This window comes from Corvus moneduloides, chromosome 9, assembly GCF_009650955.1.
Source record: "Corvus moneduloides isolate bCorMon1 chromosome 9, bCorMon1.pri, whole genome shotgun sequence".
Classification (NCBI taxonomy): domain Eukaryota; kingdom Metazoa; phylum Chordata; class Aves; order Passeriformes; family Corvidae; genus Corvus; species Corvus moneduloides.
In genome coordinates, this window is record NC_045484.1 from 16,891,305 (window position 1) to 16,915,586 (window position 24,282).

The 24,282-nt window shown below is 40.6% G+C and overlaps 1 protein-coding gene across 3 annotated transcripts; it reads left to right on the top strand.

Moving 5' to 3' along the window:
* Positions 1–243: 243 nt before the first annotated feature.
* On the top strand, positions 244–22,346 carry GTF2B (general transcription factor IIB). 3 transcript variants are annotated; one of them, XM_032117743.1, is made up of 7 exons: positions 244–351; positions 2,776–2,882; positions 12,852–12,985; positions 18,976–19,122; positions 19,259–19,388; positions 19,972–20,253; positions 21,844–22,077. In XM_032117743.1, the coding sequence occupies exons 1-7, from the start codon at positions 335–337 to the stop codon at positions 21,975–21,977; spliced, it is 951 nt and encodes a 316-aa protein (XP_031973634.1). In that variant the 5' UTR covers positions 244–334; the 3' UTR covers positions 21,978–22,077. The 3 variants fall into 3 exon arrangements, with proteins under 3 accessions (XP_031973634.1, XP_031973633.1, XP_031973635.1); XM_032117742.1 differs by lacking the exon at positions 244–351 and adding an exon at positions 560–1,256 and having other exon boundaries at positions 21,844–22,346; XM_032117744.1 differs by lacking the exon at positions 244–351 and adding an exon at positions 1,344–1,365.
* Positions 22,347–24,282: the final 1,936 nt, after the last annotated feature.

Consider the following 24,282-nt stretch of genomic DNA (forward strand, 5'->3'; position numbering starts at 1 on the left):
TTTTCTGTGGGAATTCAGGAAACTGCTGGAGTGTGCACAAGAGCAGCTGAACCGGAGTCACGGCCCGGGGACGGCACGGTGGGCTTTGTGCAGGGGCTCTGTGGGCTGCTGCCTGGGCCGATGGTTCCAGCCGCTGCCCCACAGCTGGCGCTGCCCGCCGGGACAGGGCCTCGGCTCGGGCCCGCAGCCGCACAACGCCGCCGTGCGCCCGCCCCTGCTCCCGCCCCTTCGCGGCACCCGTAGGAGCGCTCGCGGCGCCGCCCGCCCCTCTCAGCATTTAACAACCCGGGCCGCGCCGCCCCGCAGGCTCCGGCACTGCTGCAGCGTCGCCGAGATGGCGTCCACCAGCCGGTACGGGGGCGGCCCGGGCGCAGGGGACCAAGGGAGGAGCGGGAGCGGCTCCCACACCGCTCCCGTCCGCGGCACAGGCAGAAAATGGCCGCGTTGCCCCCACTGCCGGCCGGGGACGGACCGGCGGCCATCGGCGCTCTTTCCTGGCCCCGGTGCTGCCGGTTTAGCGCGGCTCTCGCGGTGCCCGGCGCACCGGCTCCGCTCTGGTGCCCGGTCTGTCGGGGCCGCTCCGTGCGCCGCTCCTGGTGCGGCGGGAGGCCGGACTTTGGGGAGCCCGCGCCTGTTTGGGCTGTGCCGGGAGGCCCCCGGCTGAGCGGCCTCTAAGGGGCCGAGCTCGCCGTCTTTGCGTCTTCGTGCTGCTTTTGCTGGGCAGCGCTCTCAGGGGACGCCGAGGTTTTTGGGGCATTTATGACCTGAGTGCGGGACTCCTCGTTAGCCACAGCGCGGTGCGAACGGTGACCCGGCCCGGTTCTTTCCCCGAGCGCGGCTCCGGCCTGGGCCTGGGGCGGTACCGAGCTCGTCCCACCGTGTCCCTCGGGCGGGCACCGCCTGGCGCGGCCCCCCGGGTCCCTCCTGCTCTGCACCGCCTCGAGCTGAGGTGCAGCTCCCCGGCCTGGCTCCGCCTTATCGGGCCTTGGAAACTGCTTTTAGCCTCCCGCCCTAAATCCGTACCGGCACCAGTTTGTGACCAGTTTCGGGCTCTGAATTCTTTTCTCCTGGAGACGTATCGAGTTTTTCTTTCTAGTCAGGAACGAAGAAAGGCCCACGAAGTCGGCTGGAGTGACTCTTAACTCCTGCTAAACCTGTCCTAGGATCTAGGAAGTGCTTCCTAGTAGTCTTGCTGCAACTCGGGAGTTATTTGCTGAGATGGGCCTTTACACACGTGCCATGCATTTTCCTTCGGTGTAGGTGGCTTAGTAAATTGAACCCATTGCAAGGAGTACGGTATATATGTCTAGATAAACCGAGGTAAAATTGGGATGGGAAGACAAATTTTTGCAATGTTTTATGAAGGTAAAGTCTGAAACAAAACACCACTGGTATTCTTTGAGGTGTCTGGATTTTTTTTTTTTTTTTTCTTTTGCTTAGTGTGTCGCTAGCCTTTTGTGTAATGCCAAATGTCAGGTGATTGTGAATGCTTTGTCAACAGTGTTGTCATATGAAACTACTGGCTGGGAATAGAGAGGAGGAAAGTAGTTTAAAGAGCTTTAAGGTAGCATTTTGAATATAATTTACATCTGAAGATCTTGTGTTGACATGTGCTTTCTGGAGATTTTAATATGAATAGTGATGTTGATTTTCAGTTTTGGTTTCAAGTTGTAGATATTTTTTGTGAACAGTGGATTGAAGTGTTTGGGTTGTTTGTATTTACACTCATCAGAAATATCTAAAAACTTAAGATGGAATGTATAGATTAGGTTGAAATAATAGTGGAAAATGGGGGAACTCAGAATAATTTTACTTGGAAATTTTTTACAATTAAAAGGACTGCAAGTTGTTTTTTGGTTTAATCAGATGGGGGTTAGTGAGAAGCTGTGATAAATTTTTTGTGATCAACTCCTGTACTCTGTGCTTTTTAGCTTGAGCGGAATGGCTTTGTGGAATACATGGATCCCAGTTGTAAACACATATTACTCCATTTCTGAAATAATTGGTCTTAGTAGAATTACTGAACAGTTGCTAGTATGAGGTATTTACTTTTAAAACATTTGGTTAGAAACAATTTTTTGTTATTTTGGTCAGTAACTAAAAGTTGTTGTAGTGAGTAATGCTAGTGCTTTATGGGAAGTTGTAATTGTTGAAGATCCATGGGTGTGAAAGAGACAGATCCCTGTTATCAGAACTTGTTGTCATATAATTGCCTTATGAGCTGATTATTTTTTGTTAAGATCTCACAGTTAATGAATTGCTTAATTAAAAATGGGATTTATTCTTCAAATAGTTGAAAATAAACTAGTGTTTGAGCTGAGAGTTTTCTAAACATACATGTTGTATGTGCACTACTTCCAGAGTTAAGGACTTGGTAAATAATACTGTTCTGATCAGAAGGAGTGAAAATGCTCATTTGGAATGAAGAAATCACCACTGACTTCTTGGGAGACTTCATTTAGCAGTAGTTTGTGAATTATGCTGTGTTTAATCAAGTCTGTTACATAGATTCTTGATGTTTTGAGTTGAAGTGGTTTTGGTATAGGATACATTACAATAAAATTGGAATTTAAGGTGATGTGAAGTCTTGATTGTCAAATGTAGTGTTACAGCATTTAAATTAAAAGTGCAGCTCAGGTAATTACGTTAATATTCTATAATTTAAGTCATTAAATACTGTATTATTAAAGCATTCTTATCAGCAAGGAACTCTTTTTTTTTTGATACGCAGCCTGCTTTTTTAATAATGATTGATACTTCTCATTTGTTTCTTAGTTTGGATGTACTGCCAAGAGTGACTTGCCCAAATCATCCAGATTCCATTTTAGTGGAGGATTACAGAGCTGGTGATATGATTTGTTCTGAGTGTGGGCTTGTAGTAGGTAAGTAGTTATTCATATTTTTATAAATTGCCGTATAACCCGAATGTTGTGTGTAGGTTTGCTCTCCCTTGATGCCCAAGTGTGGGTGGTAGATTTGGTGGTGTTTGTTTGGTTTTGTGAGGTTTTTTTTGGGGGGGGGGTGTAGTGTTTAGGGGTTTTTTTGTGATGGTCCGTTGGCTAAAAGCTTACTGTTTTGAATAGCCTGTTTTCTGGTAACTTCTTGCACTATGAAAAGAATCAAACTCTCTTTAAAGACTGAGAATTTAAAATATGCTGTAATATGAATTAGAGTAATCGTGTTGTCCAGTATTCTGTCTTTAATCATGACTCTTCTTTCATTTAGGAAAGTATAAGAAATGTTATAAAAGTGCTCTGTGAAATAACTTGCTTACAAGAAAAAAAAAATCACAACACAAAACCAAACCCCAACCAACCTCTGTTTCCCATTAGCTAGAGGTTATCTTCTGCCCTGAAGGATTTAGATTTATATGGTTGCCAGCACCTGTGTTTGTTAATTACCTCTCCCAAGGCTTTTGAGACTGGAATTCTGTGGAGCTCTTTTACTTGGTTTGTGTAGCAGCAGTTCTACAGACTAAACTGTATTTCTAAGTGTAATGGAATATTTAACATGAAGGGCCTTTTAGGCATTGTTTTTTGTTTGAATGAGAGAGAGGAAGTTGTCATAGAACCTGCTGCATATACATTTTTATGTATCTTTTCTAGGATGAGCATCTTATGTGCACCTTATTGTCTTTATTCCTTTTATCATGGGAACCTTTCCACACTTGGATTATGATAATTCTTTAAACTTCATTGATTTCTGTTAATTTTTTGTTAGGCATGCCATTATGAGAAAAAAACCCTCCTTGAGGGTGCATGTTTGGGTGATTCATCCAGTGGTGCTAAATGTTTCAAATTGTTTATATCCCTCTCTCCTAGACTGTGGTGGTTTTGTTTTGCCTTGCTAAACTTAAAATTTTTCACAAAAAGCTGAAAGTTAAGGAATTTGTGGCAAAGGTAGTACTAATTTAGCCAAGCAACTAAAATAAAATAACATAACTTGTTAAAGTAAATGTTAAACTTGAGTACCAGTTTCCTTTAAAATTATGAAACCATTTAAAACCTAAAGGAAGGGTTAAATCTGCTTTGTTAAAAGAAGGGCTGGTTTAGATTGCATAAATTTTGATAAAGGTCAGTGAATCAGAATAAACTTGCTGGTTAAAAATTCAAATATCCACAGCAGCGTTTCCTACTGAAATATGATAGTAAGTGTCATGGTGCATGTTCAGCTCTTTGTGGGGTTGTCATAGAAGTTGAGCAAAAGTTTAGAAAAGCCCGTTTTGATCAGTTCATAACTTTTAAGATAGTTCTGGTATTAGGAGAAGAGGAAAAGCTTTTTCTTCATAAATGTAATTTTTAGGAGCTTGGAATTTGTCAGAAGTCTCGCTTCATGTACTTTCTGTTACAAGGTACTCTTGCCTGAAGAGTTTTATCCCTCTGGCTTTTCTGAATTAATAGCATTGGTGATTTTTTTAGTTCAAATTGTTAGCACTTTCAATGAGCAGGATCATTAGAATATTAATAGAAACTGTTGCTGAATTGAGTTTTTAATGTGTTTGTAATTGTCTTAGTGCAGTTTACAGCCAACATTACTGGTAGAATAAAATATGTTTTTTAAGTTAGCATTTCTTGTAGATTTGTCACCAAAACGCTTTAACAGCATTGTGCTGATTGTTCTCATTCTGTGTTACATTCCTTCAGCTATTTAGCTTACCTGTATGTGTCCAATTCCTTAGCTAGGGTATCCAGCAGGTAATTTGGAAAACCAGTTAAATAGGATCAAGATGAATAATTGAAGAGCACATGACCAAAGAGAAGTGTGAGCACTCAATATTTTCTCACCTGATCTGATAAGAAATTTAGAGGAGGTGTAAACCAGATCCAGTTCTTGATGCCTGTTTTTTGGAGATGCTTATGAAGTAGGGATGTTTTAAAGGAGTGAATACAAAATTTAGTTTTGATGTGTTCCAAATGCAACTTTTCTGTATTTGTTGCAGATTCGATGATACATGTTCCCCTTAGGAGAGTAACAGTTTCATTTCTTGTTTTTACATAGAAAAGTTTTGTTTCAAGGCCTACATGCGTCATGATCACAAGTGAGCAGAGCCCACTGAAAATATATTTTGGGGTGGACTAAAAGTTACTGAGATCTTTTTTAGTGAAGGGGATCATTTAGAACAGTTAAGCCCCCCACCCAAAAATCAATATACTGTGTGGCCAAAGAAGTGCTACAGGTTTCTTTAAAAATATTATGATTTTAGTGTCTGCAGAGCACTGCTGGTGTATGTGGGACAGAATGGTAAATGCTGAATTTGTGCTCTTGCTTTACTACTGTAATGTACATACTGGTGTGACTTCACTGATTTTTTTTTTTTTATTTATTTTTTTTGGTGTGTGTGTGTGCAGTTTAGCTGTAGACAGAGCTAATAGTCTTTGAGTTAACTAAGTGTATTTGCATTTGATGTTTTTCTTGCTTGCTATGGTAAAGTACTGAAGTTGCATATTTATGGAAAAAGTGTAAATTTATTATCTGTAGAACTGTGTTGTAGGATAAAATAGCTGGTGAATAGATAGTTTTCAGGGAATAGGAGATTAAATCAGTATTGTTATTATAATAAATGATCTTGTATTTATCAGGTCTGCAGTTGAAAGGGTAAAGCAATAGAAAATTTTGGGGGAGCAGGAGGCTAGGAGAAGGGGGAGCTGATCTCTTTATCAAGTGAATTCCATATTTTAGGCAGAGCTGTATGCTGTGAGTACTGTGTTTTAAAGGGATTTTTTGAGAGATTTTTAATCAGAGTTGTTTTCTACTTGTAGGTTTTATTCTTAGTCTCAGTAAGATTGAAATTTAAGTTAAATCTAGTACGCTGGGGTTTTTTGCACAGTATTTTCCACGTGTTCTGAGCAAACTGGTGTTTTACTGTGCAGTATTAAGTCTTGTAATGTCAGTATGACTGAGACTGGTGTTGAGTGTATTATTGTTTCAAAATACTGCTTCAGTCTCGTATAAACTCTCACCTACCTTTCAGTATTACCTTTTGTGGATTAGCTTGTGTTCTGTCTTTTCATGGTAATTATTTCCAACTTGTTAACTTTTCCCTTTGCTAATTGCTTTTTGCATGAAAGGCACTTGGAGACCTAAATTACAATTATCCATGGAATTTTGATATTAGCCTGGATTGACCTGCATTTGAGACTTTACAACTCTGTCCAGGTTTATTTGCTGTCACAAGAATTGTATTTTATTATCCCTACCTTTCTCCATTCATTCTAAGCTATGTGCTACAGTAAGGGTTCTTGGGCTGGTGGGGGAGTTCATGGGCAGAGTTCTTAGGGCTTGGAGAAGTACTTAGTACTGTGTTAATTTAAAATGTTCACCATATCTCATTCTCCAGACAGACTTGGTGGGGGGAACAGCATGTTCTTCAAGAACAGAAGGCTAGTAAATCCTCTTTCTTGACAGGTAAATATTTTGTTTACTACCTTATAGGCAGTAAAAAAGGCTGGGAATCAGCTGATATGCCAGAAGGGGCTGAAGAAAGCAGAGTGAAAGTGGAAGACAAAGAACTGAATTTTCTTGTTGTAGCAAGGTGGTGATGTGAATTTCAGAGGAGGATAAGAACCAGTCCAGTGGCATGTACTGCTGTGTAGTATCTCAGGTATTAGGAATACCTTTCTAAGACATTCCTTAAATTTCTATATAGCTTCATTAAATGTTGTCTTAGTGTGCCAGAGTTAAGCAGCGAGGAATTTATTTTCAGTATGTAGTAAGTGATTTTCTCTAACTTAGCACTCTGCTTTGGTAGGCAGGTGTGGCTGAGAGAGGAACAGTGCTCTTGTATGGATCTTTTTTTGGGTAGGCTTTGATAAAAAAGCAGAAGTCTGTCTCCAGCTGATGAGGATCCTTGGACACGTATCAACTTGTTAAAGCTTTGAATCAGATTATGACCAATATTCAGATACTTATGCTGTGTTCTATGTATACCTGAGAGTTCAGTTGAAGAAATTTAGGGAAAAATATTCAACAGCCTGTGGTCGGGGTAAGGTTGTTGCAAAATTCTGTCTGCGTAGTTGTTTGGCTGATACTTCTGAAAAGTTTGAGATTGAAATGTTAGATTGTAAGTTCAAGTGTGGTCCATGAAGAATAGGTAAGATTTGACTATACTGCAGATATTTTCTTCTCAATAAACAAGTAGGAGGGGGTTTCACAGTTGCCTCCCAACTGGCCAGTTCATTACTCAGGATGTCTGTCATTAGGGGTAAGATTGCTTGCTTCTGTATAGCTGCTTGTTTTTTCTGAAAACCAAAGAAACCATTTTTTTCAGCTGTTTGTAGTATCCTGTAAGTGGGGAAGGTGCTTAAGTACTTCTGACTTGGATCCAGTAGAGGGCAGTTACATCCACAGGGAAAAATCTTTTGGTACTTGGGGTTTTGTTCAGGTTTACTCCTTTCTGCAAGTATTGTCAATCTTTAAAACTACAATATGAATTCTTAATTCAAAGTATAGCTTAAAATAGTAGGCAAAAGTCTTTAGATACGAATGTGTATTAGCAGCTTTTACATGCTTGGTGTCCAAACTACTACGTTGGTCTTGCAAAAAGACTTCGCATTCAGGGGAAAGCTAATTATAGAGGATACTGATGCTTAAAGACATTCTGAATAGTTGGCTCTTGCATGAGCATTCATGGGTACTTAATACAGGCAATTTATAATATGAAGAAAATACCCTACTTGCTTTTTTCAGCCAGCATTTCAAATAGTCTGTTTTAATTCTAACCCTTTTCAGCTTTAAAGGTAAGGGTGATACTTCTAGGTGTTCAGCAGTAATGCTTGTAAGAGTGGAAACAGAGTTTACATGTTAAAAGTTAGCATCCTTTGTCAGGCTTTGAAATAAGCACTGCTCTTAGCATGAAATTTCCTGGAGGGTGGAGGGGGCTTTCTAGTTGGTGGATTCTTGGCTGGCAACCAGAGGGGTTTGGGAGCCACTAGCAGTTCCATTAGATGAAGAGCTAGGTTTTTCTACTAGAGTAACAGTAACATTTTAAATCATCCTATTTAGGGAATGGTTCTTTACTTGCTTCCTTACCCAGCTGACAAAGTGATTTGGGCAAATAAGGACTGAAAACAATCTGAACTCCTCTGATGGAAAAAGAGTCTCTAATTTTGTGATGTAGGGTAGATCAGACACAACATTTTAAATTGAGATTCTGTAGTTTGGAGCATCCTTCACAAGTACTTGAGCTGTTAAACTTTGAAAGGCCTCAAGTCCTGGAGAGGTGTAACTTCAGCTGGCCAGACTTGTCCACCTGATCATTTAACATTTCTACTCTCATTTGCTTCCTCCAAAATTATTGTGGAAGCTGATGGATTAGGAAGCCTGTAAGTCCTTTTAGATTTGTCATCATTTTGATATGCAGGAGCTGCTGAGCCTTTGTTCTTGTAGCAGTCATTTGCCTGTGGTTCTGTACTGTCTTTTTCAATCCATAGTTGCCTTTTGGTACTGGTTCGATGCTGTTGATGTCTGGCAACTAGTAAAAATCATCTGTGGCTTTTTTGTTTTGTTTGCTTGTGGGGTTTTTGTGTTTGTTTAGCATCTGAAAGCCTGCTTTAGTTATTTTAATTGTGTTGTGAATAGACTGGTGTTGCTGGTTGTGATGATGTGTTTGTGGTGTTGACAATTCATTGAAAACAAGATAACTTTTACAAAGAATACTACTGTCTTATAAAAGGCTGGAAATTTTGTAGAAAAAGCTGGGACTGTAAAATTGTGTGTTCATTTTTTTCCCTCCTCATGAGTTTATTTTTTGGTAACATTTTATACATTTGGTCCTTAATAGAAGTTCTAAAGCTGCAAAGTAGAAAAAAAGGTTGAGTGCTACTCAAGTATGGGGCAGTCCGTAAGCTAATAAATAGAATGTGGAGTTGATACCTGGAGTACTGTGTCTGACTCTGTCCTTGTCTGTACCAGGAAGAGAGAGACTTGCTGGAGCAAGTCCAGCAGAAGGTTGCAAAAGTGATTTGGGAGTTAGGAGAGGCTGAGAGCTGAAACTTAACCTCAGACTGTTCAGCCTGGCTCTGTGCAGTTTCATGTCTTCATGATTCTCCCCACCTTGTAATCTGCTCCTTTAGTTTTTTCACTGTAGTTTGTTGCAACACCTGATTACCCTGCTTAATAAGGGGCTGACTGAAACTTAGGGTAATCCTAATATATATATATATATTTAAATTTGGTGTTGTAAAATGCTTTTAATTAAAACTATGATATATGTGCTCACTAGATGGCAGCAGATTCCTTAACTAACTGTAAGAATGATACATTCTCTACTAACAAACTTTTAATACTGTATTTATGTTAAAATTAAAATATTAGTTAATAATACACAGAACTTAATGCAATGTACAGCTAACATTAGAGCTCCTCTGAAAAGAGCTTATGAATGTACCTTCTCAGAACTGTTTCAAGACTAGATATGCTCATGAATATTTCTTGTTTTGGTTAGACATCTTGAATTTTAAGCTATATTGTCTTCTTATAACAGATAATGCAGAACGCAGAAGGAGAAGAAAATACATATGTTTTATGAGTTATTGCAAGTGGAGTGCAATGTTAAAATAGCTGGTATTCTCTGTAAATATGTAACTGAAAATTCGGGACTTGTTGATTGAAAATATTTTCCTCTCAGAAATGACTTCATTTTTAGGTGAGGAGTAAACCTACATAAATTTTGATGTGTAGATATTTCAAGCTAATTTTTGAAAACTGCTGAAAATTCTATTTTTATTTTTCAGTCTGACCTGAGTTTGCTTTTGCATTTCTGTAGCACATGCTCTTTGCATTTGTCAGTTGTGGAGAAAAGTAACCTTGGCCTGAGGTTTTCCGTTCTGAGTAGCACTTCTCCATTTTACTAAATGAGCTTTTCAGACGATGGGTAACCTGAGTCAGGGAAGTTGGCAGTCCGTGTTTGCACTGCAGCCTATGTGTTAGTCTGTTAGACTGTATTTTAAAGAGAAACTGGATACTGGAAGAGTAGTTTATGAAAAGAAATGGAGCAATGGAGAAAAATTCATCTGTTCAGAAAGGTGCTTTAGTATATCAGCCTGGAGATGCATTTCGCAAGGATTTGGTCCTGTAAACTGTTGTATTTGTATGTACTTAGAGGAGGAAGCTGAGAAGATGAACTCATCTGTTTGAGGAAAATTAAATAAAGGAGTGTCTAATGTAACTATATCTAGTAAAGCTGTTTTGTTCAAAAGGACTGCATCAAAAGGAAGTAGTGAAGGGAGTATGTGACCACTCCAATCCTTATTGCAGCTTTATAGAGTTGCCCAAAACAATACAATAATGTGAGAGAGACAACTTTATAGTGTACTGATTGGGAGCTTTTATACTCTCATGTAAGACTAAGTTTAGTGCTTTAAAGTTTTTTGCTTTGACCACTTAGGGTGGGGCTTAATTGCATCTGTACTAATATCACAGTTCCAAAGTGGTTTTTTGTATTTTGAAGAATTAAAGATAGTAAATGCCACATTTTGTGTTTTGTTTTTGTTTCTTGTTGAACACGGTAATCCAACCCATTGTACTTGTAGCTGAATATATTTTCCATCTATGGAAACCTTTGGGCTTATTTGTTCCATTTTCATTAATACTTCTAGCTTGTGTCACACTTTTATAAAAGCCTTTTGAAAGATGGAATGTGCTGCCTAGGACCTCCGTGTATTTTCAATGATACTGACAGTATACAGAAAAACTTCTTTCCTGCAGCAGCAGATTTCTTGGCAAAATGAAGGTATTTGCATACTGCATCTTAACTACACAAATGCTTTATATTCAGTGATTTGTTCTACTTAATCTTTTCTTACTCAGAAATAGTAGTCTCAATCTTCTGTTTGTAAAGTGTTTGCCAAAGCAGGCAGTGATATAGAACTTTTTTGTTAGAGCAGGAATGGTTCATAACTTACAAGAGGCAGATCCCTGAGTGAGTCATTTAGGTCATTCCCACTTGTGTGGAAAAATATTACATCATTGCTCTGTACCCAGTGTTCTATTTATACCATGCCAGAATTTTAAGTACATTTTGCTTTTTTTAGATGCTGTAAACAGTATTGGGGGTTTGTCTAAAAGTAAAGTTACTGCTAGGCCATAGAAGGAGCATTACTGAATCAAATATTTACAGAGAGTCCAGGAGCCAGAGGAGCACACTGTCTGCAAATTTAAGCTTGCCAAGGGTGTGGGGGTTGACCTTTATAGCAGAAAGAGTAAAAGGCAGCACAGATCCGTTCTGTCCTTAACCCTGTAGCTTTTAATAGTTGTTTTTTTTCTTCTCCCTTGTGGCTTTTATTAGACCAGTAAAAAAAGGTGGAGCCATAGCTATGAGCATGTCTGACAGATACTGATGAGAATACCTTTAACTTAAAGTTATTATTTTTTGTTGTAGCAATTTCTTTTGGTTCATTCACAGCTTTCAATTTCAGGCATTCTCCTTGCATAATTTTATGTTAAAAATTGAGTTACTCTGTCAGAATAGATTCCGCTTATATCCCCCGGGTAATTCTGCAGTTGCACCACTCTATCCACAGCTTCTGCATTTTCTCCAGCTTCGGATCTTGTATTACCATTGTTTGCAGAGTGCTTTTTTCTATCTTGTTTGTTTTCACCAGGTTAAATCAGCCTCTGTGGTTTCATTCTAAAACTTCCATAATGGAAATTAGGCAGTCAATGCTACTTGTTTTTGCAGACATTTCTTTCACAACACACTTAAACACTGATAAAGGTGGTGAATTTTTCCTTCGGTTTAGCAAAGAAGGGTGCCAATTATTCTGAAGTTTCTTCTGACATCCTACAAAGCTGTATTCTGCTTTACTGCAGAGCACTAAGAAAAGTGTTCTTCTGTACCTGTATTCTTAAAAATTCTGTAGTATTGCTCTGGAGGCAACACCTTTGAGATACAGCTTTTATCAGATCTGTGAATACAGTGAACTGTGCTGCCAGCAGTGGCTTTGGGGCTGGGGTTTATGTGTTTTCTTTTGTGTTTCTTTTTTACCCACCTAAATGTCTATTGTTGTGTTTACTGTAGGGCTTTTGCCTGCATCAGAATGTTGGTGAGAATTATTTCTCAAACTGATAAGTTGCTGTAGGAAAGGTTTAGGTGAATGTGAGATTAACAGAGGACAGCAAGGAAAGTTGTTTCATTCAAAGAATGTGGTGCTTTTCCTGTTTATTCTGAATCTGTACTGAAACTCTTCCAGGTATAGCAGGGTTGATTGTGTTTAAGAAGTAGTTGAGTATATATATTTTATCTTGATACTGTCAAGCATCTTGGAATTGGGCAGGGTCAGATCTGCCTTCAAAAACAAAAATTGATCTGCAAAATGTCAATGGTGGGTTAGAAGGTACAAAATTGAGAGTACAAAGGACCTGGAAATGATGCAACAGAAGTAATTTACTGTAGCTTAATGGGCTTGTGCATGATAGATAATTTACATGTGCACTATGAACACATGGCAAATGTGACAGAACTTGTTAAGTTACACCTGACTCATGGAGAACAATCCATAGGCAGTCCTGACTTCAGCTTGAAATCGAGGTTTTGGTTCCTTTTGTGTATTGGAAATGCCATGATACTCTTTATGGATAACTGTAATCCATAAAGATTACAGTTCCTGTGTTCTGGATGCATTTCTTTAGTTTTTTATGCCTTCTGTGCAGCTCTAATTGCGTTTTTTTTCCACTGCTTTAACTTGTAGGTCCTGAATGTTCTGGTTCATTGTCCTGCCAGTTACTGTTGTGTTTGGGAATGCCAGCAGACTGCCTTCTTACAATGCAGAGCTCAGATGTCTGACATAATGTTTCACGCAGTATTTTAAAGTGGTGTGTTAACGCAGACTTTGTGTTGCTTTCTGTGTTCTCAGGTGACCGCGTCATAGATGTGGGATCGGAGTGGAGAACATTCAGCAATGACAAAGCAACCAAAGACCCATCTCGAGTTGGGGATACTCAGAATCCTTTGCTCAGTGATGGTGACTTGAGTACAATGATTGGCAAGGTAACACTGGAAATACAAAATTTTACTAAGTTTGAGTGTTTTTATGCCAAGTACCAGATTGTATGTCCATAGAGAAACTATTCAGCATATGTATTTATGAAGAGATTTTGCCTGAACTGAACTTGCATGTTTCAGCAGTGGTCCTTTCCTGTGAATAGAAGGAAAGGGCTAACCTTTGCAAAAAAAAAAAAAAATTGCAGTACTGTGAGGTTACTTGCTACCCTTTGATATGTTGCTATAAATAGGAAAGCTGATGTTTCAATTTTTAAAGAAGTATACTTTGACTTAGCAAGTGTATTTGAGGTGATTCTGAAATAACATACTTAATTTTGAGATCTCAATACCTAGTGCTGCCTGTTTTTTTGTAGTAAAATCTGTGTCAGATTCATATTGGAGACCTGGAGATCTCATGTTGTACACGTTCTTCCAACTGATGTTAATGCACTGAATGTAGAATTCTTTCATGGTGTGAGTGCCCCAGAGGAAAATATTCAATCTATATTTGGGTTGAAATTTCGTGGTGCAATCATAATCTTGCTGTTTCCCATGAGAGGAAGCAAGACTAGTCACACAAATGCATTCTCTTTAATGAAGTAGTGACCCAGGTAAGTTTTAGTTGTTGTACTTTCTGCTTCATTTTTTACTGCAAGATCCAAATAAATTTTTGTGGATTTCCTGAATGTTTCATGAAAAGTGGTGCAGTTGTTGATAAATAACTATTAAAAATGTTTTGCTGCTTTGTGTGTTACATGCACACCAGGATTTCTCACAAGTTTTTGTCCCAGTGATGTTGCTAGGATGAAGTGCCTAAATATGTATGGCTATGTGTAGGGAAGTGTCCAACATACTTTTCATCCAAGAATTCTTCAAAGTAAAGAAGTAGACAACTTCTTCATAGAATACTGATGGGCAGCTAATGTTTCACCATTAGTGAAAAAGAAACCTTCTCTCTGAGGAATTGTCCAAGTAGATGGTTGTGTTTGGACAACTCCAAGCCTTGCTGCCTATCACATTTTAGGATTTTAGGTGGCTTTGGGAGTCCATTCAGGCAAACAGATTTCTGCACTGCTCCATTAAAAACATTGGCACTGCTAAGTGGCTCTGTGAAGCAGTCCTGTAGAAGTCACTGGAATTTTAATGCCACCTGCATAGGATCAGAAAGATTGCGGTTCAGAGGGCTTGGACTTCTGTCGCTGATTTGGTCAACTGTGATAAAGATCTATATACCTTTATAGACAGATGGAGAAATGGCCTGTTTGCTCCAGGTTCATATTGTTCCTCATTTTGGGGCTGTGTAAATACGAGGTTTGTTTCGAGAGCTCAGTTTGATTCAGTCAGTAGAATGACCGGAGCACCTTTAGAATCTGTGTGTTGGAAAAGACAAAAGATATTTTAGCTAAAGACAGATTTTTGTGTCCAGGTGATCAGTGACTTGTGCTGTTAACCCTCTTCCCTTTGGTTCAGATTCTAATTTAGAATAAAGAGGGATGGCAGCCTTAGTGAGAGAATTAAAGACACAAAGAACCTTTATGAAAAGTTTGTTTGCCCATGAAAACTAAAAATTTTTGGAGATGGACATTCAACTAATGAAACAGTTTTGCTGTGAACCAGAGCATCCCAGAAGGGGCATGACCAAACGTGTTGGAGCAGAGTGCCAGTCCATGAGGACAAGATGCAGGGCTGTTAGTGTGGCGTGATTTAACTGAGGAGAACCAAGTAAAAAGTACTGGAACTGCAGATTGTGTTGGGGAATGTAGAGGGGGTAGTCAGTCCAACTGTGGATACTTTATGTGCACAGGGAGGAATTGCAGAAGAGGTGCATTATTTTCTGTGGGAAATCGAGAGTCCCTTTGACAAACCAGGATGTTTCTGTACAAGAGTTCCTGTGTTTGTCTTGCTGGTAAGCAGGGGCTCTGGGATGTCAGTTCATTGATGTGAACTCTGTATCTAGGGCTGCTTTTTTTTTTCAGTCATTTGCAAGGAGGAGAATGGCTTTTATCAGAAGATGCTGAAGAAATCTTCTGTCAGTGCAGAAAGGGCATGAATTTTGCAGCAAAAATAACTAACTCAAGGAAGTAGTACATTTCTCAAGCAGTCATCTGAAGTCCCTGCTGGCAGTAGGCTGGGATGTGGATTGACCTAGATATGTACAGTGGTTGAACAAGGGTGAAATTGGTGTAGGCATGTAAGGGTAAGTAGTATCTGACAGGGTACAGAACAACTGTTGTGAATTCCAGAGAGTGAAGCAAGGTAAGGTTATTATTTTCCCAGTTACCAACTACTCTTAGAATGGCCTGGAGTGGACCCCTGTATTTGTGTGCCAGAGATAGATTTAGCCTTTCATATGGGACAGGACCAGGGCTATTTCTTTCTGCTTGAGGTAGGACTGCTGATAATAAAATCTTTACAGCTAACCTGTTCCACCCTCCCAAAAAGACCCCCACTAGAAAAAACCCTAAAACACAACCCATATTGTGGGAAATCTGAAAGAGAGGACACTGATAATTCTCATAGCACATCATGTTAGAGATCTGTTGTCGACTCCTGGGAATGTAGGTGGAAGTGGAGTCTGAACCAGTTACAACAGTATTGCCTTGTAACAGTAGAGGAACAGGGTCAGTTCTGCTCCACAGAGTGGTTTGTCCCTCTTTCCTTTGGGAAGGCAGGAGGTGCTGCTCTGGGGCCCCTTCCTGCAAGGGGGTGTGTGGTCTGTATGTGATAGCAGCAGAGGCTGCTCTGCCCGTGTAAAGGGATTAATTCCTAATTGGTTTTAATGCTCAAGGAACCCATCTGTCTGAGGCAGCAGCAGCCTGCATTGGAACAAAGATTAATTTGCCTGTGAAGAGGAGAGTGAATAGTATAGTTGGCTGTGATGGAAGTGGTTTAAATTCCACAGGCAGGTCTTCAGGATACTGGCACAGAACTGTAACTCTGAAATTAGATACTGTGTGCTACAGTTGATCTGATTACAATGCAGATCAATTGGAGGCATGGTGAAGTCTCACGTTAATTGTGGCTTCATTGCCAGAATGTTACAGATAGTTCTAACATAAAATAAAATTAAAAAAAAAATGGAACAAGCAGCTTTTAGTTTCGCTTTGATATAGGGAACTCTTTTCTATGAATCTGAAAGAAAACTGTAAGTTTTGTTTCCTATCTTGTGGAAAACATCTTTTGTCACCTTTGGTAGTTAATTGATTCCTTTCTGTAGTAACTGCAACTCCAAGAGAATTTAGATTGAAGAAAGATTTAATGCACTCTCTTGGCATAGAATTCCTATCCTTGGTTGATCAGGAAGCTGGCTGCTGTCAAACTGCATGGCCTGAATCTGGAAGTGCTACATTGATGAGCAATGAGAAGATATGAGGGGCTGATGATTCAAAAAAGAAAGGATCCATCAGACTGATCCACAATTCATAAAGTCAATTTAATTTCAGTTGAAACTGTGTGGCTTCTGTTTTTTTCCATGAAGGGAAAGGGGCTCCTATCATGGTTGTCAAGGGCTGAAATCAACAAAGCATTGTCCCTCGGTTGAAAGCTCCAGAAGGAAAGTTAGATGGTGCATTTAAATAACAAATGCAGGGAGAATTTCTGTGGTTTATGTAAGTAATTGAGGTGGAAGAGTGTTTTCCACCCCTTTGATAGTTGAGTTGTATATTGGTGATGGCTCTTGAAGAGTGCTCATATCAGCACAGTAAAATCTTTGTCTAGTTTTACTCTACAGCACCTAATAGATGTGGGGTTTTTTGTTTTGTTTTGGTTTTTTTTTTTTATGTTTTTGGTTCTCCTTAATCTGTGGACCAGGGAAAGTCCCTGTGGTGAAGGGGAATACTTGCTGGCTCCAGGACAGAGCAGTATTTCCTGGTAGTAGTCTCTGACATGAAGCCTGACTAGACAAGGACTGGGGACTTGCTGTTGTTTGTGCTCACTCTTCTGGCATTTACAAGAGTTTGAGCTCATGCAGTTCCTGGAAGCATTTAAGCATAGCACTGGTGTAGGAGGCCATGATAAACACAAATGTAACACACTGCAGGGAACAGGGGTGTGAGTGATGGCCAGCAAGGAGCCTTTTGACCTGAGACTTCTGTATACTTCGGGCCAAGGGAAGTTCTGGCATTATTTTTGAATGGAAGGCCTAGCATCGCTCTTCTTGGCCTGAAGTTTGTTGTGCTTTATTCTTGTTCTTTTTTTACCTTTTTGTCATACTGGGAACCTTTGAAGAGTTGGAGGTGTTCATCCAGCCAAGGAAGTAGGATTTTCTTTGGAGCAGACCTCCTCTGTGTTGGTGCCAGGATCATGTCTGGGTGCTTATTTTGTGTGAAAGGATGTTTGAAGTAGTAGGAAAAAACCAGAATGGTTCTGGAATCTGTTGTAGAGACCTGTTGAAGGAGCTAGGGAGACTTGTGAGGAGGGAGGGTTCTGTGCCGAAGTCCTCGGTTGCCACAGTGAATCAAGGTGTGTGAGCAGGGAGGGATCCACTGGGGCTGATGGAAATGGGATGTCATTGAGGCCTTGGGCATGGGAAGGGGAACAGTGTAAGTGAATGGTCAAGAGCGAGTGTTATTAGTGTCAGTCAGAGAAGCTGTATAAAATGCAGAAGTGCACCTCAGAGAGATGTCTTAAAATAGAAGGGCAGTCCCAAGAACATGGGTCAGGAAAGAAGAAACTGGGCAGCTCAGAAGAAGGAGGAGATGCCAGGGCGTGTTGTATCCTTTCTTCACTCTGTCTTTACCCCACTTTGTACAGCCTGGACATGTCAATACATTGCTGAATATTCAATTTGAGAACTCTGTGCAAGTGCTTAGCCAGGTTGTCAGTCAGTCACAGATCAAGACCTGCTTTATGTTTACTGGTTTTTGGCAAGATGACAGTGCAGTAGTTGGTGTCCGCAGTGGCTTGTTTAAATGACTAAATCTGTCTGCAGTGAAAGTTGGATGCCCTGCCCAGGTAAATTGTTTGAAGGTACCAGCAAGGAATAAATGTTGCAGATTCAGGAAATCCAGGTTTCTACACATAATGGAATTGTGAAGAAGTGTTTTCCACTTGAAAGAGCTGGGGGGGCCCTGCATACTGTGACAGCAAACATACATGTAGACAATGTAAATTACAGACATTGCTGTTCTGAACTTACAAGATGTGTTGTTGTCATCAGTTATCACTAATCTGACATGGCATAATTTGGTAAAGACTTGTTTTGGACTGCTGGCAAATTGAAAACCTTAAACATTTTAGACCCTCTTGGCTGCGCAAATTCGTATATTTAATAGAAGTATGCAATCTGCATTATCACTTTTAAGGTACAAACAAAAGTATACCTTGGAAGCTTGTTTTGAAGTTGCCAGGTTGAGTTTGAGGCTCTTAATTCTCCGAAGGCCTCAAGCCTTTCTTTTAAGAGGCCTGTGGTTTTCCCATAAAGTCAAAATATACAAAATATTTCCATTTTCTGATTAAGGCTTGCAGCCTCTAACAGGCACGGTATCAAGTTGCGTTTGACTGGTTTGTTGGTTTGGGTGTTCTCTTTGCCCAGGCCTTCACTCTGGTGGTTATCATTGTAACAACTGGTCTCCAGCTGACCATAAAATTGTTTTTCTGGCTTACTTGTCTGCCACAGATGCAGCCCAAAGGACACACAGGAGTTGCATAGAATATCATCTTGGACCTCAGCATTGGTGCCAGGAGTATTGAGATGCACACACTGGCTATATATTACCTTACTCTTTTTTACTCTGTAACTATTGTTACATGAGGAAAGAAAAAGCCCCATGTGATCTGTGGTCTTTGGAAAGCAATTCACAATTTGAGACTGGTGCAAAGTGTAGAACCTGTTGTGTGGAACAATGCTCAATTGAATGAGTTGCTTTCAGTGATGTTTCTGTGCAGACTGTTGGAACTGTTGCCTTGAATTAAAATGTATAAAGCTGGAAGATGTTTGCTCTTGAAGTGAGCAGGAAGTTGCATGTGTTATTGACAATACAAATTTTTCTTTTCAGGGCACAGGTGCAGCAAGTTTTGATGAATTTGGGAATTCAAAGTACCAAAATCGCAGAACTATGAGCAGCTCTGATCGTGCGATGATGAATGCTTTTAAAGAAATTACAAACATGGCAGACAGAATCAACCTCCCTAGAAATATAGTTGTAAGTTCATGTCTCCCTTTCTTAAATTGTTCTGGCATTGACTTAGTTAGCATAATATAATGAGCACATGAATTTTTGATATTGCTGCTAATTAAATGGCATAGAGTTAATTAAATTTTGTCTTCTTGTGTTGAAGGATCGAACAAATAATTTATTCAAGCAAGTGTATGAGCAAAAGAGCCTGAAGGGGAGAAGTAATGATGCTATTGCCTCTGCTTGTCTCTACATAGCCTGTAGGCAAGAGGGGGTTCCAAGAACATTTAAAGGTACGTCTTCAGTGATACAGATTCAATTTTGCTGTGAAGTAAAGGTTTAGTTACTGTCACTGTAGGAGGTTGGTTTTCTTATTCCTGGACTTTGTCAAATGGGTTGTTCTCAGCTGTAGCTCTCCTTTCAGGGGTGGGCAGAAGGGTCTGTGGGAATTTGTTATATTTGTGTAGTAGGCTCTTGGGCATGGGGGTTTTAGCATTTGCAAATTACTTTGAGTGTTGGTGAAATTTAAAAGGCATTGCTTTGATTAGAGGATGGATGGGGGGGCTGTTGTAACTGAACTTAACTGAATTTGAACCAGCAATTCTGCAGTAAATTTGTGCCACTTTTCCCTGACAGAGATACAATTCTCTAGCATTGAGTACCAAATTTCCCTTACTAAGTGAGCTGTATTAATTAGCTCCTTATGATAAATGTGCACTGACTGAAGTTTCACAAACATTCAGAGCTTATTTAGTGATGGTGGCCTTCAGGACATTGGCCATCTTTGTGGGTCTTAATATATTGAGAATCAAGTTTGATTATTTTGGGGGAGCGAATGCTGTGAAGCCTAAAATTTAATTTATACTCTTTCTTCAGAAATATGTGCAGTGTCCAGGATTTCAAAGAAGGAAATAGGCCGGTGTTTTAAACTTATTTTGAAAGCTCTGGAAACCAGTGTGGATTTGATTACAACTGGAGACTTCATGTCACGATTCTGTTCTAATCTGGGTCTTCCCAAACAAGTACAAATGGCAGCAACACATATTGCCCGTAAAGCTGTGGAATTAGATTTGGTTCCTGGAAGAAGCCCTATCTCTGTAGCAGCTGCAGCAATTTACATGGCATCACAGGCTTCTTCAGAGAAAAGGACACAAAAAGGTAAAACTTGACTTTTTTGGTCAAAAAAAAAAGCTTCCTGCTTGAAAGAAAATTCAGTGTTAGTGTAAAACTTGGATGAGGTCTGTGCAAACAGTGATAAGCTCCATTCTAACTGCATACAGCAAAGACCAAACCAGGGTCTCCCAGTCCCCAAAATGAACGTGGAGTAGTTGGCTATGCTCAGTGTAAACCGAGTTCATTTTCTTCTGGTATTAGAAGTTGGATTCTTGAATGCAGTGGACCAGTGCATTCAAATGACCATAATAATTTAAGTTCACCCATGCTAATATTTGCACATGTCCATTCTGTGGCTCTAAAATACTTCAAATGCAAACTTGGGGGCAGTTACAGGGAGCACTTGGGCTTTGGGATTACACTGAATCTTCAATCACTCCTACAGCCAGGAAATCACCTGCATTAGTACATGGTCCTTGACTTACTGTGAGCCTGTAGTAAGGACAGAAAATATGGCATTGCAGGGTTTGTTGTGGATCAGCTGGAGCAGATTCCCTGCTGGTAGGGTAGCCCCTGGGGAGCCAGTAAGGAGTTCAGGGCTTTTGAGCCTCAGGGCAGCATGGATCAGCCCCTGGAGCTCAAGGGAATGAGGCCTACAGGGTAGCAATGCCTGGAGAAAGAAGTGTGCTAAGACTGCAGGGGATAGAACTTGATGTGAGAAATAGATCCAAGTGCTCCACTGAGTTGTCCAGTTCAGATCAGAAATGTTAAAAATGTAGCAGTTTCTGAGTGGAGAGTTCCTTTTGGATAAAGAATAGCTTTTATCTGTCAGGTTCTGGTGTTTTGTTCTGCATTTGTAACTGCTTATGTCCCTGGAGCATCCATCATATTGGTACTTTCCTGGGCCTGTGAGTGATCTGGAGCCAAGGAAGTTCAGTGCCTTCATCCTTGCTCGTTGTGAGCTATGGGATTGTATCTCTTAAGAGTGAGTGTTAAAATACAGCTGCCTGCCATGGACACCACGGCTCCACACTGTTCCAGTGTTCTCAGACAATGCTGAAGGCTCTCATGCAGTTCAAGGTTTAAATCCTAACTTGACTAAATCTTGAATAAATTTAAGTTTCTGTGCATCTTAAACAAGTGTTCCCTTGGCTTGTTAGACAGTTCTCTGTGTCTCTGCCTTATTTCTTGGTGCATTTTAAGGTTAATGTATTTAATCTTTAATTGAAGGTATCACTTTTTGTCTGTGACTCAGTTTTTTGTTTGCTTTTGCTTATATTTCATCAAAGCATAAAAATGAAGATCCAGAAGTTGATGATGATTTGTTATAATATTAGTGGTCATATATAGAGCTTGCAGTAGATGTTTCTAATGACTTTTGCACTCTTAGCCCTCTGCCAATTTGAAATTGATGTTATTCCAAGATTGATAGGTTAAGTTGAACTGTGGCACATGAGAAGACAGACTTATACATGCAAAATATTAATCACCACAGTTAAAACCATTTCTAGCAGGCTTTTGGGAGAGTTGCAAATGAAGCAAGTGTCTAGTGCCTCTTGATAAGTTATGCTTGCTGGTTTCTTCAATTCAAATGGCAAAAGTAAAAACTAATCACTTCTCTGCTTTTTGTTGTAGAAATTGGAGATATTGCTGGTGTGGCTGATGTTACGATTAGACAGTCATACAGGCTGATCTATCCTCGAGCTCCTGATCTTTTCCCAGCAGACTTCAAGTTTGATACCCCAGTAGACAAGCTACCACAGCTGTGAGATTGCAGAGGGTTAATTTCTGCTAACCCCCTCCCCCCAAAAAACCAACAAAAACAAACTCTTTATTTTTGCCTATAATAAAGGATGTACAAAGTGTTAATACTGGGTCTTCGTGTTGTGGAACTGGAGGATATGGAGATGGAGCATAACTGCTGGAAGGCAGCACACATTCCAAGGGTAAAGAAGCTCATTGTGTGGCATTTCGTATGTATATATTAGTGGAAGTAAATATTTAATAACTGTTGCAACAAATTTAATTTCATATCGTTGTACTTATTTAGATTTCTTTTGTAGGGATCCAGTAAGATGTATTTTGGAGAATTTAAAATATTGTGTAATTCCCAAATAAACTGTTTTCCAAAAACACCATCTTGTGGGTATGACTGCAATGTGACATGCACGTACTGTTGTACATGCTGAGAACTGGAATGCAGTCCATGGAATGGTGGAGTGAGCTTCATGATTGTGGGCTTGGTCACAAGGCTGCTTAAATGCTCACTTTCTGGACAATTTCTGATCTCTAGAGTGGTTTAGTAGTTGTAGGGAGCTGTAGTGCAGGTGCTTGCACCCAGACTGTAAACAGTTGCTGAAAAGCTGTTCCAAGTTTTGCACAACTGCTGCAGGATATTTCTAAACTGGTTGTGAAATGATTAATCCCATCCTTGGCACAGTCTCCCTGATTCTCACTGATGTCTCTGCTTTTCTTCTGTGAATTTGACATAATGACAAAGCAGCTAAAGAGAAGCATGAGGACTCACTCTAGTTGAATTCCTGGTAACTTCATGATGCTTAGTACTGTACAGAGAAAAGTAGAAAGTATTTCTAGGGTAAGTTTCTGTTAAATTTCTGACCTGCCAGCCCTCCCTGCAGTCTGGCCTGCGGTTATGTTCTCAGTGAGCGCTTGCTGTTTGAAATGATGTGCCAGGTGCTGAGTGAAGGCCCAAAGTTGTTCAGCCCTGCCCAGACTAAGAACTTTGAACACTGGTTGCCTCCTGACAGTGTCCCTTTATGTACAAAGCAACAAATGTGCTTAACTGGGAGTCTTCTGGTTCCTGAGTTCATTTTGTATCACAGGTGCAAATTCAGTTTAACCATACAAATGAACAGCTGAGGGGTCAGCTTGCTGCACATCTGTTCCTAAGCCATCCAGAGGGACGGCTACGTGCAGTGCTAATAGCACTAATTGCCAGTAGCCCTCACTGTTTTCTTGCTAGTTGAGCTTTAATCCTCTTCTGCCAGTAGACTGGAAATATGACAACTGAACATTTTTTAATGCAAACAAGTAACAAAGGTTGTACAGTCCTGTTGCACCACAGGAGCTGTTGGTTGCAGAAATATTCTGGTGTCAGTGTTAGAAGGGGTATGACCAGTAGTTTGGAGGGTATGGATTCAGCGTCTGAGGTATTGCCTTTGACTTTGTTGCAACATTTTCTGTTACCTGGCTATTCCCGGTCTTGGTCTGAGCTACTCTGCCTGCCTCCTCTGTGGGTAAAGGTGGGATGTGTTGAATGGGATGGGCCTGACCTTTAATGCTCTGTTACATCTTGGGAATGCAAAGGTGGAAATTGCTTTTTCTGTGAGTGCTGCTTTCCAGTATAGATTCGTGGGTTAAATCTACCCCATGAAGGTTAGAAGTGACTGACATGTACATTGCCCATAATGCTCATACTTAAATCCTTTCAGGCATTAGGCATGAGCACTTGACAGGTGAGGGGTGAGTGTCTGCAGCTGAAATTGTTGCATACAACAAAGGCTGTCTGGACAGGAATTTAAGTGTATCTTTGCAAAGCTCTGAAGTGCAGCAGATGGAGGCAGGGATGTGCAATCCTGCCTTGACCCTGCAGTTCCACAAGCAGTTCCTGTGTCTGCCGGGCTGTGGAGCTGGCAGTAACTGTGCAGCACAAAGAGGCAGAACTGAGAATCTGCTTGATGGGGCAGGTATATTCTGAAGGCCACTTACTACTGGCTGCAGTAGACTGTAGTTAATGTGAAGCATTCCAGGAAAAAAAAGGCCTAGCTCTGAATTGTTTTTTAGGCAGCTCTGACCCCTTTGGTAGCTCCTGCCCTGCCTGTGTCAGCCAGGCCCGGGGGCAGGGCCCGGGGGCAGGGCCCAGGGTGGCAGCGTTTGCCCGGGAGCAGGGCCTGCAGTGCCGGCAGTGGCTGCCCTCAGGCTGGGGGGGCTCTGCTCACCCGGGGATGGGTGTGAGGGAGGTGGCTCGAAGCCAGCCCGGGAGAAGGCAGGAGGCTGAAGGGTTGCATTCCCCACACACAAGTGCAAGGGCAGAGCATCTTCAAGCACCTCCTC

Excerpts from the sequence above, each read along its gene's own strand:
- GTF2B (XM_032117742.1), top strand. The coding sequence starts at position 1,219 with ATGGGCCTTTACACACGTGCCATGCATTTTCCTTCGGT. Across the intron at positions 12,986-18,975 it reads TGAGTACAATGATTGGCAAG|GGCACAGGTGCAGCAAGTTT; the intron begins GTAACACTGGAA and ends TTTTCTTTTCAG. Across the intron at positions 19,123-19,258 it reads ACCTCCCTAGAAATATAGTT|GATCGAACAAATAATTTATT; the intron begins GTAAGTTCATGT and ends CTTGTGTTGAAG.